The sequence below is a fragment of the Brachypodium distachyon genome, chromosome 1 (genome assembly GCF_000005505.3).
Source record: "Brachypodium distachyon strain Bd21 chromosome 1, Brachypodium_distachyon_v3.0, whole genome shotgun sequence".
Taxonomy (NCBI): domain Eukaryota; kingdom Viridiplantae; phylum Streptophyta; class Magnoliopsida; order Poales; family Poaceae; genus Brachypodium; species Brachypodium distachyon.
Genome location: NC_016131.3, coordinates 73342256 through 73358331, shown reverse-complemented (window position 1 = coordinate 73358331; position 16076 = coordinate 73342256). Strand labels below are relative to the sequence as shown.

Sequence of the window (16076 nt, the reverse complement as noted above, 5' to 3'; positions counted from 1 at the left end):
AAAAGGACATTCACAAGTTCTGTTATACGACGAGCATATCATGTGTGTGGACTTCCAAAACCAAAAGACAAGTACAGGAATATACGACGAGTAGACCAAACAACTGGGCCGAAACGTGATGCACAAAAGAAAAGAGCATTGTGTGGACACACACAGGGTGGCCCTGCTGGCCCATTCAGCACAGCAACTCTATTACAGCCCAACACACACAAATTTAAGGCTCAATTAGCTTCACAAGAGACTATTCCCCGCAACAGCACTGGCACCGTGGACTCGCCTGTCATCGGCAGGCAACGACCCCTCTCTGTCTCCTCTACTACGATTCACATGATCATGGGAAAAAACTGCACGTACGAGCTGGAACATAAGGAAACTATCAAACTAAACATATATACACTGGAAGATGAAGATCCATCTAGCATATATGCCTGGTAGAAAATTTGCAAACTTGAATTTACAACACGGTACTCGCCGACGACGCTTCATCGACGCATTGGAGGGAATAAAAACACAAGCAAGCACACAACGGCAGTAGGAAACCAAGAAGCTGAACTGAACCACACGGAGCAACGTGACGTAGCTGCAGGTTCGATTCGCTTCCTTCTTCTCTGCCATTTTTATTCCGCTAAATCCTACCAAGACCCAATGAATGAAAACGAATTCGATTCGTAGAAACTACTCCACGAACATCAGAAAATGGTGAGCAGCTAGCTAGCTTAGCTTGTCGCCTGAGCCCTGATGGGCCGGCTCAGAGCCAGCTCCATCAGACCATGTCGCTGATGAGCTGCACGTGGTTGGTCCGGTGCCTCTCCACGAACATCTTGGACGCCCCCGCCACCGTCTTCCTCCACGTCTGATCACCACACACAGAGCCACAGACAATACAGACATCAATCAACGCGAACGAAAGATCCAGAAATATCAAAAGAGAAGTAAAATTAGTTAGCTTGATCAGGGGATTCAGCCGGCCAATTAATTTACCCGCTCCAGCGCGGCGAGGAGGAGGCCGATGCCGGCCTCGTCGAGCCGAGCAGCTCCGCCCCGTCGGGCCGCGCTTCCTTTCCGAGCAGCAGACCCGGCCTTGGTTGTAGTGGGCAGCAGCAGCCCAGCCCGCCACTCGCTGGATCCGCCGAGGCTCCGGCGCCGCTTGGGGGGCGCGGCCAGCTCCGTCCCCGCCGCGGATCCGGAGTCCCTCGCGGACAGCCCCGACGCCACGCGCCTGGACGAGCGCTTGAAGCTGCGGCGTGGCGGCGCCGGGTGCCGCGGCTTGTCGTCGTCGTCCTCCGGGTCGGCGAACTTGCGGAGCAGCTCGTCCGAGGACGCCTTCGCCACGTGCTGCACCGACACCGGCGCCGGCACTGCAAGGCCGCTCTGCGATTGCCGCGTGGGCGTCGTTGCCATTGAATGGCGGCACAGCATAGCAACAGTAGCCGTTGGGGCGTCAGGAACTCTGGGATGCGGGGCCGATGGTGATTGGCGAGTGAGCGGATGGAGGAGCGGGAGAGAGACCGGGAAAGGGAGAAACGGGGCGGAAGATTATAAAGCGCGCGGGGTTCGGGAGGAATATAGCCGTTGCGGGTAGGTGGGATCCCACACGCGGCCACGCGATGCAGGCGCCGGTCGTACGTGGTCGGCACCTGGCCCGGCTGACTTGACCTCGATCGCATCTCAATCTCGGGCTCCTCGGAGTGAGTGAGTGAGAGCTTTCCCCTGCTGTCAAAAATAAAAAGAGTGAGCGCTTTCCCCCGTGTGGCCCGTGCGGTCGCTGTGGCTCTGGGGACTGGGGTCTGTGCCCGTGACCCCGCGAGCGAAAAACGGAAGGAGATCCCGGCATCATCATCGGGGGAGAGCTTACTACCTACATGGTCCTGACGATGGCACGAGGAATCCATGAAGGGGAGGATTCAGGCCGTTAGGAACTGGATCTGCTGACTGCTAGCGATAACGATGGTGTAACTGATGAGCATGATCGCGGGTGGTGTACTGTGTACCGCGATTTTTATCTTATTTTTCTGACATCGGCACGGCCGTTGCACGGCTGAGGCTCTGTCTGTGGCACGGCAGTACGGCACGGAGCGTAGGAGCACAGCAGACCTCGTCATAAATGGCTGGTATAGTGTGAAGTAGGAGACGAAATCTTATGCGATGCTATGCTATCCTCCTGTGTTTCAGAAACTGTATTGGCGTACCCGTTTTGCACGGAAAGCCACATGAGCTGCAGCAGTCCACAGTAGAGTACCGTGAGGTAGTACTGGTAGTGCAACAACACTTGAGTTGATACCAGGCTCACTTTCACGCCCAAATGAATGAAAGAACTGCAGCCAGGGGTTTTATGGATTTTCAGAGAGGGTTTCCCTTGTGGGCACATTGAGCAGCAGAAGAAGAAATTAATGGAAGCTAAGCACATATAACATCACAACGAAGCACAATATCATGTAAGATGTGGCTAGAAACAACGGCAAGATGCAGTAATCCACAGCTTTTGCTAACAATGATAACACGCAATGCAATTAATTATTCGAGACTTCAAATAGAAATCATAAAATGGAATGATCCAGGAACTGTTAAGCGGAACTTCACAGCAAATATATACAACTGAAAAGGTGCAGCACTACCCTAAGGCTCAACTTCTAAGATTTCGCAGCCCCAAAGACCAAACCAACAATCCAAGTGAAGATCGATCCGATTACCCAGAGGACCAGAAAGAACACAATGATGCCAGCCAAAATGGTGAGGACAGGTGGGCCATCTGGAGGGCTTGAGTTGTCGTCGCTCCGTTTTGAACTGTCGGTGGTAGGAGAATCTGTCTCTGATGCAAAGAGAGCCTTCTTCTTGTGCTCCGTCCGCAACATTGTTGCATTCTCAAACCATACAGAATTTCTTGCCGGAAGATCAGGATGCCTGCAGTCCAAAATAGCGAGAGTGAAACTGATAGGTAAATCTTGTCAGTTCAGTTAAGATGAGCAGGCAAGTTCACGGGGAGTTGGGGCTATCTATGCACGGATGAGCTCTCCCAACGACTATGATTCATGCTGTTGCAGATGAAAATGGAGAGCTGAAGCTCCAAGCATGCAGGTACCTGTTTCCTAATAGTTATCCCAATTTTGCAAAGCCCCACAGTGGAAGTCTGAATCTAGTGTATCAGATAAGCCTAAATTTCGTCCCCTAATTAATTGACACCAATACATCATGAAGCACGGGGTACATCATAGTACATAATCTTAGGTACTCCATGCATCTTAGGTAGTCCTACCACAGCACATAATAGCAGAGAATGGGCCAAAAGGGAGCGCCTATGTCATAGATAATTCAGTTCATTTCTGCGACATTACGAATTTAATTTTTACAGGTCACAGGAATTCACCCCCATTTCATCCTCTGTCTCCGCACGGCCGCGCTTACAGATGAGTTTAGAAAGCGAGGGACGAGAGCATCACAATCGAAATCCCTACCCCCCTTCCCTCTCTCCAGACGATGCCCATTAGAACGCTAGGGTAAGAGGAGAGTATACGGTGCGCACCTGGAACCACGAAGGACGATGCGGGGACCTCGGGGCCGGACGACGGAGGCTACGAAGGCCGTGGGCGAAAGCCGGCGAGGAGGGGACCGAAGAGCCGGGAGGAACGGGAGGGCCGTGGCGCGGTTGGGGCAGAGCGCGGCCATGGCGACGAGGGGGGCAACGGGCCAACGAGGAAGACTGAAATGCGGCGGGTCCGGTTAGCTCTGGTTTTGTCACTTCGCTGCGATGAGCTGTAGCCACAGAACGATGGGTATGAGTTCAGCAGATTTGGGGCCTTGGGGTTTTCAGATTAGGAGTGGAATAGTTTTCAGACAGGCGTTTCAAAGTTTTTTACTTGGGAAATTCTGCAAACAAACGAAAAAAAAAATCCATTTTCAGCAACGTCTCTTTTGGTAGATTTTCTTTTACTTCTAATAAAGAATATAGGAAAAATATGTGTCTTTGTTTTGCCCAAAAATGGATGATAAGCGCAAGAAATATGTTCTTAGTTCTTACTCATATTCAGAATAGAAAAATACACTACATTTTCTGCAGCTGGTGAAGACATATTGCTAAATTTGCACTTCCTAGTCCATGTTACTCCAGTGCTGGATACCTGCATCTGTGTTTCCAGACACACACTGCACAAGAACACAATCTGTTTTCAACAAGACTGGTACATTTGCCAAGATGGATGACAAGAAATACAAGATCTGACAAATGAATCAGCTAATGGAGACTATTAGAAGAAGCACGAGCTTCTACTTGTTTGTGAGCTACATCGAAGCATGATAAGGTTACCAACAGGCCTAATTCGGAGAAACCTAGGTCATCACACGACTAACAAAGAACTGTTGAGCTACGAATACATCCTTTTGAGGTAACTCTTTACATGAGCATATATGGGTCACACAATATTTTGTTCCCTCATGAAAGCTGTCCGTAGTAGCATGCTACACCAAACCCTCTGGCACTCCGTGCAATTAGAGCGAAATCACGAATCAAAGTTTGTCGAGAAACTCAAGGTGCTGCATTCCAAGTTCCTCAAATTGAGCTGTATTAGCATACAGATATGCTTGTTAGCAAACTACCATCATAAAGTGCATATAAAAAAAAATCAATTGCGGGTATAAAAAAACAGAGAAACAAAGGAGAACAAAGTTGCTGTGTAAACGTGACAAATGGGACACTTGATATTCAAATATTTTTTAAAGCTCGCCATTTACTAACTTGTATACAGTTATTATTGTATAAAAGAAAGGAAGCGAGGAAATATAACAGACATCGAGCTACCAGTACATACCATGACGGCTATTCCACTATCGCTAAATCTCGGAATGCTGATTAGCCTCACTTGCTGTTTTTCGGATCCTGGGCAACAAGGATGTTAAGTTGGGTGATGAAAAAGATATGAACCTATCATGAAGTAGTACCTTGCAACAGCCGTGTTTCATATCTATCTTGATTCCCGACAAAGTAAACATGGGGACAACTTTCAATGAGGAAAGGGTCCTTGTCTGTGTATGGATAACATCCTGGATAAAACGATATATGTACGAATTATCATCTAGTTTTGGATAATGTCATCGTTACCATAAGTGATCATTAAATCGTTATGAAATTCACGTGAACACAGAGTTCGAATCAGTTACCTAGGCTGTTCGGTGCAGTTGGAGCAAGATGGCGCCATGTCAATGTTCTTTCCATGAATTCCAGCCTGTCTTTCGCATCCGAGTATCTGTAGAGGTCATCTATGTTCTGGCCAGATGTTCCAATAAACCTACATACATAATTTCTTACATAAGAAATCTCAAAGATGCTTTAATTTATAGAAAGTTATAGAAGAAGTGATACTAAACTTGACATTGTCAAGATCAAACTGATGTGGATTCGGACATGACGAAAAAGTATTGTAAGTAGATGCTCCAGCGAAAAGGCATCTATGCAAAGGCTGCAACCAGCGCAAAATGCGAGTTAGTCATGCATACATAAAATTGCACTTGATTGCTGTTAATACAAATACAAATACATAGTTATTTATCCATGTTAAGAGACCACCTGCTGAGGCAAAGAAAAATTTGCTGGATCATTGCACCCTGGCATTATATCTACAGGCAATGACGCCACAAGCTGCAGAGGAAATAGATTAGATCAAGATTGACAACAGAGGCCAGAACAGCCTCACTAGCAAAATTTGAGGAGAAAAGGTACTCCCTCCGTCCAACAAAAGATGTCTCAAGTTTGTCAAAAGTTGGATGTATCTAGACATGACTTAGTGTATAGATGCATTCAAATTTAGTCAAAGTTGAGACATCCTTTGTTGGACGGAGGGAATAGAAAAGTTGAACCTGAGTCAGCATTATATCCAGTTCTATGATTGGCTCGGCTATCCTAGGCTGATCTTTTGACGCTACAGTCTGAAAGATATAGCATACTACTATTACAAGTTACCAAAGGCAAACAATACATGGAAGAGCCAAAAAAATGTGAAATGAATGCCATTACGGCATTACCTGACCATTCAAGAACCTTGGTGCAATATGTACTGAATTTCCAACCACCACAACACGAACTATATTTGATGCTATGGCTTGTTCCTAATTAATACCAAGGGAGATCATCAAAATTAATATGTCAACCTAGTATAGAATGATTCTCATTTTATAAAGAAGAATAGCATACATTCTCATCACCCAAATGCCCAGTGATATGGTCAATAAGAAGTTGGAACTGCAGAGGATTGAATGCGCTGCTCCCGACGCTTAACCCTGACACGAATACAACATACTTGTCCTCATCTGTAACAGAAACGAATGTGAACCCGAGCCATTTTAGCATTATTAAGAAGTTGTAGACAACATGTAAGGAAATGTGGAAAAAAGAGCACAGCAGTATACATAGAATATTACTTATGCTAGGCAATGCAGTTTGAGGAGGAAGACCAGCCTCAAGAACATCTTCAACAAGGAAGTTGCCAGCACTTGTTTCCTTCCCATGGAGTGCTACTACAACCCCTGTAAGTGAGTGAGAGTATTTCAAAGGCAGATGATATTTTGGTTAAAAGTGTGGAACAAATTATACATCAATAAATAAACAAGCCTTGAGGTTTTTTAACTGACAGTCAGACTTACCAGTCACATATGCTGCTGGAGATATGGCTCCTGCAAGGGCAACTCTTCCACTTTCATCTTCCAGAATGAGATTATCATCAGGATGCATGAAATTGTGTGGCTTAACAAGAGGGATTGCAGACCTCTGTAGCGCAAATAGTTCATGATGAGGCCCCTCAATTAATTACAGATAAATGAATGCAAGGAAGTGCTATTTTAATGTTGTATTACCTCCTTGGAGTATTCGTCAAGAATAGACGGCTTCAGTTTCATGTGCTTGTATAAAGTCCCAACAAGCACACAATCCTTTCCTTCTTCAAGTCCCAACACAGTAGTGACTGCAAGATGGAAAAAGGATGACTCAAACTCTCTATTATTAAGTCTTAATGCACAAAAAGAGTGCATGTTGCGTGACCACTGCCATGAACTAAAATCAACTTACACAATAAAAAACATCATTATTGGAGATACATGAATTAGTAAACCCAGCAATTGGATCCAATTTTTTTTATCTCACTAACAAGGCACATTTATTTAAGATCATAAACACACACTGACTTACTAATGTTGGTGAAGTCCTTAGCAATATTAACTCCAGTGCAAAGTATATATGCTTGCTTTCCCACCAATTAAAACACTCTTGGTAGCTACCAGTTTCAAAACTTCGTAGAAGCATACTGCATACAGCCTGAATTAGCTATGCACACAAACCCCTCAAATAACACCCAACACCGAAATCAGGACTGGAAACCATCTCTACCCAAAATCGCCTCACAAACAAGCCCATGCCCAACTTATCCTCGAAATATTAATTAGGGAGCCTTGCAAGCGAGCTGGCAGCAGCCATACACCGAGGGAAGGAAAAGGTGAGGTGCTGGTTACCAGGGAGGTGCGGCTTCCGGGAGGGGACGAGGGCGCGGAGGATGTTGCGCATGTGGTGGAGCCGCGTGAAGTAGATGTGGCTGTACTGCTGCCCCTGGTACCTCTCCCCCTGGATCGTGTACCTCTCGTCCTGCAACCGCCGTCAGCCCAGATGAGGGGACGAATGGAAGGAAGCAAAACAAGGGTGGCGGCGGGTCTTACCAGGGTGCTGTAGTCGGCTTGCTTCCTCTCCATGGCGACCGGCGACGGGCGGGCGGGGCGTGGCGGGAAAAATTGGGGGAACCTCAGCTGCAACACAGTGGCTTGGCGACTTCTCCCGCGCCAGCCCCAAATTTATCTGCCGCGAGCGCGCTCCGTCGGCGGTTTTGCGCTTGGCAGCCACAGCGGCGTCGCCAGGAATTTGGGTTGATCGACGCAGTGCAGGCAGCGTCCGTGACGGTGGGCCTGGGCTGGCTGTCCCGGTGCCATGAAGGCTTGAGCGCTCTGGCGGCCCAGCCCGATTCTGACTCACGGCGGCACGTCTCCGGCCCACCTGACTCGATGGCCCCAAAGCCCCAAAAGGGCAAAACACCCAAGTTTGCGTGTCCCGTGACCCTGTTGATTTTTTTTTCATTTCGTTTCTTTTCCTCTGGACGGGCAGAAGGCGAAGTTCCCTGTGTGCTCTTGTTTGTAACCGTGATCGAGTGACATTTTTGCAGCCCATGTCAGTACAGTAAACAACTATTCCCTCCATTCCTAAATAATTTTAGTGCAAATTTAGGAACGGAGGAGTACTCCAGCTTTCTTTCATTTTTGCAACAGCGGCCTGCTGCTGTCTTGTGCATGTCTACTTTGTGTACGATCGCTTTCAGAGTATTGCTGGTACGGCTGGAGGAACTGTTCACCTTCACACTATACCAGAGCCTAGGGGTTATAGCAACTTCAATGTGATCTCCAAATTTTGTATACAACTATTTGCGATCCATGTAAAAGAAACTATTTTCTCGGTTTCGTATTAAATGATGAAATATTACATGTATTTATACGATTTTTAAACATAAATATATCGATATTTGGATAAATTTGAATGACTACCGACGGAATAGAAAACGAGCGAAGGCAGAAGGATTGTTAGTACTAATTAATTTGTGCAGGAACCCGCCGACCAGTGACCAGTGCCCACAATCAAGCAGACGGAAACTTGTCCCTGGCTACAGCCTTAGATGGAGTACATCACAAATCTGCAACACTTTGACTAGTGCTGTCCCTTCGATCTCTCCACAGGCTAGCTCGACCTAGTGCAAGCCCAAGCCCCACGGGCGCCCCGGCGCTTGGTCATTTTTGTCGCATCCGTTGTACGGGCTGTCTCCTTGCATCACACGGGCAATTAATTGACAGAGAAGGAGAACGATCGACTTGCTAGCAACCACAAAATCTAACACCAAGAAGAAATAGTACTCCTAATTATTAAACCAAAATAATCTGTAGCAGAAAGTATTTTTCTTTCAGAGAAAAAGGCACAAGCCCTGTTCCATTTCATGGAAATGATACACAGGTTCAGTTTAAGCTCCCATACTAGCAGGCAAAACTATTACTCAAACTGAAAAAAAAATCCTGAGCGCGAGAACGATCAGCTAAGTACAGAGCTCTAAGCACTAGATCGAGCAGAGGCCTTAAGCAAAGACAGAAAACGTGGAACGTATTTTACAGATCGTATTTGCACTAGTGCATCCAAGAAGGCTAGAGGCGGAGCTCGAGGTCCAGCTCCTCGCCGGAGGCCCTCGGGCGGCGGACGACGACGTGCCCACCACCATCAGGAAGCGTGAAGCCCCGCCGCGGGGTCAACAACTCCCCGTCCTGGTCCTGGCCGGCATCAGCATCAGCCCCGTGAGACGCGACGGTGGGATCGGAAGGCCGGCCGTCGGCGGCGCCGTATGGGTCGCTGGCGGCGGCGAGCATTTGGGACTCCTCGCGGTGCGCGTTCTGGTGGCCGCCCAGCGCCTGCGACTTGAGGAACGTCTTGTCGCAGAACAGGCACCGGAACAGCCGTCGTTGGGCCGTCGGAGCCGCCGGCGACGTCTGGATATCTGCCGCCGCCTGCAGCTGCCACGACGGCTTCTGCTTCGCCCTCCTCTCCATCCCAGCTCTAAGTTTCTATTCTGCTGCAATAGATATAGATACAGATAGATAGATGCTCTCCGTAGATAGATAGCCGAGAGTGGTGGCTGCGGCGCTTCTATATTTGGAAGCAAACACGGGAACTCTGATAGTATGATAGAGCTTGATACTACTACTAGTAGTACCACTCTTCTTTTTTTCCTTTCCTATTTTTGACAGCAACAGCCATCAGAGCAGGCACTGTAGCAGTACTACTGCTGACTCAAGCGAGAGGTCCAAGACGAGCATGAGTAGGGCTTCCACTCGCACGTCAGGGATCGGAGCAGATATTTTTCTTTGCACCCGGCTGCATTCAGGCTGCACCACACGTTTGCCCATCCGACGCATGTGTGTGCGCTAAGCTGTGTGTGCCAGTTTATTTCTGAGCAACATACGGAAGGGGGAATAGGAGAAACCGGGCACAAGATCCGTGTGTTTGGTCGGTGGACGAAGTTTGGTAGGCTGCGAGTGGGGTTTGGCGTTCCGGTTTGGACCCAACCGGCTCCTTTGTTTTTTCTTAATCCCTCCTTTCCATATTAAATGACTTTCTATTACATTTCTATTATACGTATATATACGTTGAAAGTCACTTAATATGGGATGGAGGGAGTAAAAAAAATGGTTCCTCAGGGTCATGCGGGTGGGAGCGGAGTGGGCTAGATGATGACTCAGGGTCGAAGGTTTTCTAGAAGGCCACATGTGTTGGGTTGGGCTACGTGTGATACGGTTAGTTCGGGTATTTCGGTTAATCGAGATCAATGATTGCGAACGGTGAAAGATCGGTATGGTCGACTAGAGGGGGGGAAGGAGACTAACAAATTTTAGCTTTTCTTTTTCAATTCTTGAATGATACAAACACTTAATCCTAGAGTTATCTAAATTCTCTAAAGTGAATGCAACCCTAGAATGAAATGCAATAGCCGAAGCAACGATACATATAACAAGAATGTAAAGGAGAAATGATACCACACGTGGAGACGAAGATTTCACCGGAGTTCCACCTATTGGGATCGGTGTACGTTTCCGTTTGGAGGAGTGCTCTACCACAAAGGTAAAGACGCCACGAAGGCTCACTCTATTCTCCAACTCACCGCACCACAAAGGTGGGATGAGCTCTCACAACACCACAAAGGTGAGGTGAGTTCACTAATGGATTCCTTGAGGACGAACGCCGAACCCTTACAAATTTGACCGGGGCAAACTTCACACTTCAATAGGAGGCTCCCAATCCAAGCCTCAAGCTCCTCACACCAAGGGAGAGCTCGAGGTGACCGCTTCCGTCTAGGGTTCCCAACAACCCAAGAGAAACGAAATCCACAAAGAAAACAAGGGGAATCAACTTTTTGACTTGGTGAAATCTTAGAGCAAGATTTTCTCCTCCAATCCTCAAAGAATCAAGAGTTGGGAGTGGCTAGGGAGGGAGATCTTGAAGATTGAAGCTTGAGGTGTTCTTGAATGGGGTTGGGGTGTTCTTGGCGTGGAAATGGTCTAGTGGCTCGTTGGGGACGAAGGGGTACTTATATGGGATCCCAAAAATCGAGCCGTTATGCACTGCGCTGGGGTAGGCCAGAACTTCCGCTAAATAGCCGGAACTTCCGGCTGACCGGAAGTTTCGGTTATTCACCGGAAGTTTCGCATATTCCTCCGGGACTAACAGAAAGCACCCGGAGGTTCGGGCGGAGTTCAACTTCCGCCACCTGGAATCCATAACAGCCTGAAACACTTCCTGAAACAAGTTTTCGACAAACACCTTTTTGGGCAGGCTTTTTAGTGGGTGCAATATGGTGTAGATGTGTACGTGAAATTGATTCACCCATTACCTCCCTTGTGGATCCCCTCTTAATAGTACGGATGTCCTACGACTCAAATCAACCGAAAAAGCCGCTAAACACCGCTACATTTCTTTCCTTTTTAGGGGTCCGCAACTCATCTTGTGTCGAGTTCTTTATAAATCTAAAATACTTAGCACAAGATAAGATCATCACATGTGTTGTCATCACCACCAAAACTACTTAGGGAGAAATGCCTTTTCAAACGGGTCGAAAAATGTTTGGTCCTTGATAAGAACCCAGAACCGAAATTTTGGTTGGTTTTCGGTTTCGGTCCAATCGGCTCGGGTTCAGTTCGGTTCGCCCGTGGGCGGCATGATGCGCCTGAAGCCAGTTCTTTTCGGCTTCCTGGACCGGCTTCTTGGAGAAGCTGCCCTCCCCCAGCTTCTGGGAGAAGCCGCCACCTAAATTTGGTTAGACTGTCAAACTAGTTTGGCCTAAACTACTTTGAAAGTCTAACTAAATTTGTGATGCGGCTTCTCCATGAAGCTAGGTGAGGGCAGCTTCTAAGAGAAGCCGGTCCCAGAAGCCGAAAAGAAGGCACCCTGACTCTACCGGCTCACGCGAACTAGAATAATTAGTGTATATTCGGCGGCTCGCCCAAGCCTATGCACAAACCAGCAAACATCTAAAAATTAGGGTCGTCCCATGCCATCCTGCCTCACCGCTATAAGAAAAGGGTTAATTGCATTTATGCCACTCTCTATTCCACCGGTTGGAGATATGCCATTACAAAAACTTAACTTGAAGAAATGCCACTCTAACTTTACCTCTAACTATGCCATTTTGTCCACTTAAGACCAATGACTGTTCATAAAATACATGTGTTTCAGCGTGTACAACATTATTTACCATAATACTCCTATTTACAACATTCAACAGTACGTTCAAGTCTTTCAGGCACCATAAAGGTTCAAAAAATTCAAATTTGTCCCAAAATTCAAACTTCTCAGAAAAATCTATAAAAATTACAGAAAATCATAACTACTTTTATGAGCCTACTGTCCAAAGATGAGCCATTTCTGGGCACATATGAACCCCTAAACTGCTTTTTCTAGGGTTCATCGCGCTCTCGAGACAGTTTAGCGACGGGATACGAGGCTTGCGTGGGGATAAGAGGAATAAAACTGTTTGATTTGGGATGGAAAAAAAACTGTTCGTATAGAGATATGTATATACGTATTTAGACAGTATATACGTGATGGTATTGGACAAAAAGACACGAATAGAGGTATAAAAAGTTAGAGTGACAATTCTCCAAGTCAACGTTTAATTTTTAATGGCACATCTTCAACTGGTGAAAATTATAATGACATATATCCAATTAACCTGTAAGAAAACGCATCCTAAAGCGTCCTGTCCACACTCACTTTCGTGATTCTGGTTTTCTGAGGACACTGTAAATTTTTAAAGACCCGGAGCCCCCCGGATGCCACTCTTATTTCGTGTAAAGTTATCCGTTGGGTCGACTGATGCTCTCCACGTTGATTACCTCAGAAAAGTGTGTGCACTAATTTGCCATGCCAATACTGCCGTCTCGATCGATCATCACTCCACTAGTTGGAGGCGGCTCCCACAGTGAATACCGCTTTCACACAGAGCCTCGATCGATATTAAAGATCCAGTGGAGAGTGCAAGCCAATAACTGGTGTTTCCTGTCGCAAGCCGTCGACTCAGTACGTACGGACGGACAGGCGCTCGTGCCGTACGTATGGAGCCCCAATTACTTTCAGCATCACAAATGAAGTATTGCATGATAAGCAAAGCGGATCGATGCTGCCATACTATATTACAAGCCACGAGCAAATTATTTATTGCTAATTCACTGGCATGACGTACATAGAATCACATAGATAGGCATAGCTAGACATTCCCCGGTTCGTATTTACAGGAGGACTACGTAGTAGTAGCTAGCTAGCAACACACAGCGATTAACAACAGAAATGGCATAACAGAAAACCAGACTAGCTAGCTAGTTAGAGACGAAGCTGGAGGTCCAGCTTCTCGCCCCCGTCGCCGGAGGCCCTCGGCCAGCTTCGCTCAACATCTGCATGTCCACCGCCCATTACCTCGAGGCCTCGAGGCGTGGAAGTGTCGTGGACGAAGCCAGGCTGCTCATGATGGCCGTGGCAATAGTACCCAGGCTCTTCTTCTTCGCCGTAGGGGTCCCTGAACCGGCCCCCGGCGCGGTCTTTCCAGCGGTGCGCGTTCTGGTGGCCGCCCAGCGCCTGCGACTTGAGGAACGTCCTGTCGCAGAACAGGCACTGGAACAGCCGCCGCCGCTCCTCGCCGCCGCCCACGCGCGCCGCCGTCGGGGCGCCAACAGCCGCCGCTGCCGCTTGGACGATGCTCCCCGCCGGCGCCAAAGACAGCGACAACTCCGCCGCAGCTTGCGCGTGCCCGAACACCCGCGGCGCCTTTCTCTTCGCTTCCTCCATATCCAAATCCGGACGTATATACTGTTGCTACCAACTAGAACTAGCTCTAGCGACAGTGGTTGCTAGCTAGCTACTCCAGCTAGCTACTACTCCACCGAGTAGTGAAGACCAGCTGAGAATGGGCGCGGTGGTGCTTCTATATCTGGAAGGGTAAGCTCTCTGCGCTGTGGAGACTACTGTAGCACTACATCGACGAGGGAGACATCGAATCAAATATGACGTGATATGATACAGTTCTGCAGGATGCTCAAGGAAAAGTCAAGAGGGACCTACCCGAGAGCATCTCCTACATCCACCTTTAGCCCAATCTTAGGACAAAATGAAAACAACAAAAGCTACATCAGGGCCTTTATTAGCCGGTGTAAAATAATAATAATTTGCATTGAGTGGGTTCACGAGCTATTTGTGTGCGAGTAAATTACACCGAACCACCACTTTCTAGGCAATATTTGCTTGCATCCAATATAGTCGCTTAATATAATCTCGTTTCTAGCAATGTGATCCCACCAGCCAGGGCACATTGGACTTGATTAATTCCCACGCCTTGAGCCGGTCAGATCGATCAAACGGCAACCACATCGGGCGTGCTCCAAGTGGGACCACCTTGCCAGAAACGTGATTAGACTCGTTGAAGTAACTATTTGGGCCGCAACCAACGTATCACCAAAAAAATAGTGGTTATGTGCAATAAAAACCCAAAGTGGTGTCTTTTTTAACCAACTCCCCAAAAGTGGTAGTTATTGACAATTTACTCAATTTGTTTAAATCCTCGTATAATTTCTAAATCCAAATTCGATGTACACATAGTACATATGAAGATATGACTCAAATAGGTTTTTTTCTTTCTATTTCTAAGTTCCTTGAAACATTTGTCGGCATCTACAATTCTATATTTAATTTTTAAAATATGTCACAATTTATATCTTCATGTTATACTTTTTGGGTATATCATTACATTTTTCTATAAATGTAGTCAAATTAATTTTATTTTTTAAGAAGTTCACGTTAGAACAAAACTATAACATTTTTATATTTAGAAAAGTGATAGTACCAAGTTGTTGATGTGGGTGCAATGGCATGGCAACACGTGCCAATATATACAAGCTGCTGCACTATGCTACGGATAGTAGCTATTAAGCTATCTTATTGTGATGTCGATATCCATGAACGGGATCTCTCAGACTCGGGGAAATCTAGGCATCCAGCAACAGATCGCGCATACAGGTCTACATTTGTACCGGCATGTCCCGTCTGAATAATTAATTGGAACTGTTCATGTCAATTTCCATGATGCGCTCGTTCGATCTGGTCGACATGGCTCAACTGTCGCTCACTGCAAAGCTTCAGCAATGCGACAAACAAGACGAGAGAATGCATGGTCGCAGGAAAAAGTTTTTTTTCAGCTATAGCAGAAAATGCTTCGAAAGCTGGGTCTGGATCCAAACATGTTTTTTTAATCAAAATTACATCATCACTGTTTTTAGCGATTTTTTTTACGTCATCACTGTAAATTACTTTTTTATTAGCATAATCACTGTTTTTAGATCAATGAGATAGCTTTATTGGTTCAAGAGACAAAGAGACAAAGTACAAAAGATCGATACACGAACGAACACAAATAACAAAGATACTCAACAGAACTAAAAATTTTATTGTAGTCCTAAACTTCTCTTATCCATTCTTCGCATCTTGATACTTCTCCACGTATTCGTTGATAAAATTGCAGAAAATCATGATTGCACAAGTTGAACTAACCTCAGAGGTTTTGAAAAGCCGCATGAGCCGCCCACCTCAAACGGTGCGAACCTAAGATCGTTGAACGCACCATGGTCGGGTAGTATCTTTTGCAAGACAAGCTGTAAAATTGCTACTTCGTCGATGAATCCACAACGAAAAAGACCAGCAACCCGAAAAGACGTATCGTGAGAACTACTGACTCCATGGCATAGGTTGCAACGCGTACACCAGAATGATGAAGGAGTCAGAACACCAATCTTCTAGACAACGGCTTCTCCATCGCCAAGACGTCACCGATACGCACACAAAACTTAACAAAAGAAGATAGCAAAATTTGATGCCAGACTTTGATCCGTGGTTGCCCTCGTCTCTTAAAACCAGATCGACCGTGAGAGACGAGAAAAACCGCTGGAAATCTTCGAAGAAGACGACCGGTTAGGGTTTC

At 46.7% G+C, this 16076-nt stretch overlaps 5 protein-coding genes across 5 annotated transcripts; all 5 read right to left on the bottom strand.

The window, feature by feature from the left end:
• Positions 1-206: 206 nt before the first annotated feature.
• LOC100833354 lies at positions 207-1540 on the bottom strand. The gene is made up of 2 exons (XM_003562100.4): positions 982-1540; positions 207-853 (listed from the first exon to the last, which is right to left on the bottom strand). Exons 1-2 carry the CDS (start codon positions 1417-1419, stop codon positions 764-766), a joined length of 528 nt encoding a protein of 175 aa, XP_003562148.2. The 5' UTR covers positions 1420-1540; the 3' UTR covers positions 207-763.
• Positions 1541-2464: 924 nt separating this feature from the next.
• Positions 2465-3762, bottom strand: LOC104581893. Its single transcript, XM_010230968.3, has 2 exons — positions 3521-3762; positions 2465-2901 (listed from the first exon to the last, which is right to left on the bottom strand). Exons 1-2 carry the CDS (start codon positions 3661-3663, stop codon positions 2631-2633), a joined length of 414 nt encoding a protein of 137 aa, XP_010229270.1. The 5' UTR covers positions 3664-3762; the 3' UTR covers positions 2465-2630.
• Positions 3763-4076: 314 nt separating this feature from the next.
• Positions 4077-7875, bottom strand: LOC100831775 (DNA polymerase delta small subunit). The gene is made up of 14 exons (XM_003558863.4): positions 7693-7875; positions 7492-7621; positions 6841-6947; positions 6631-6754; positions 6409-6513; positions 6182-6297; positions 6013-6096; positions 5848-5916; positions 5558-5629; positions 5359-5450; positions 5152-5279; positions 4933-5034; positions 4803-4870; positions 4077-4553 (listed from the first exon to the last, which is right to left on the bottom strand). The coding sequence occupies exons 1-14, from the start codon at positions 7723-7725 to the stop codon at positions 4494-4496; spliced, it is 1290 nt and encodes a 429-aa protein (XP_003558911.1). The 5' UTR covers positions 7726-7875; the 3' UTR covers positions 4077-4493.
• A 1073-nt stretch (positions 7876-8948) lies between these two features.
• LOC104581892 (zinc finger protein 2) lies at positions 8949-9865 on the bottom strand. The gene has a single exon (XM_010230966.3). The coding sequence runs from the start codon at positions 9607-9609 to the stop codon at positions 9211-9213; it is 399 nt and encodes a 132-aa protein (XP_010229268.1). The 5' UTR covers positions 9610-9865; the 3' UTR covers positions 8949-9210.
• Positions 9866-13243: 3378 nt separating this feature from the next.
• On the bottom strand, positions 13244-14055 carry LOC104581891 (zinc finger protein 2). Its single transcript, XM_010230964.3, has one exon. The coding sequence runs from the start codon at positions 13892-13894 to the stop codon at positions 13433-13435; it is 462 nt and encodes a 153-aa protein (XP_010229266.1). The 5' UTR covers positions 13895-14055; the 3' UTR covers positions 13244-13432.
• Positions 14056-16076: the final 2021 nt, after the last annotated feature.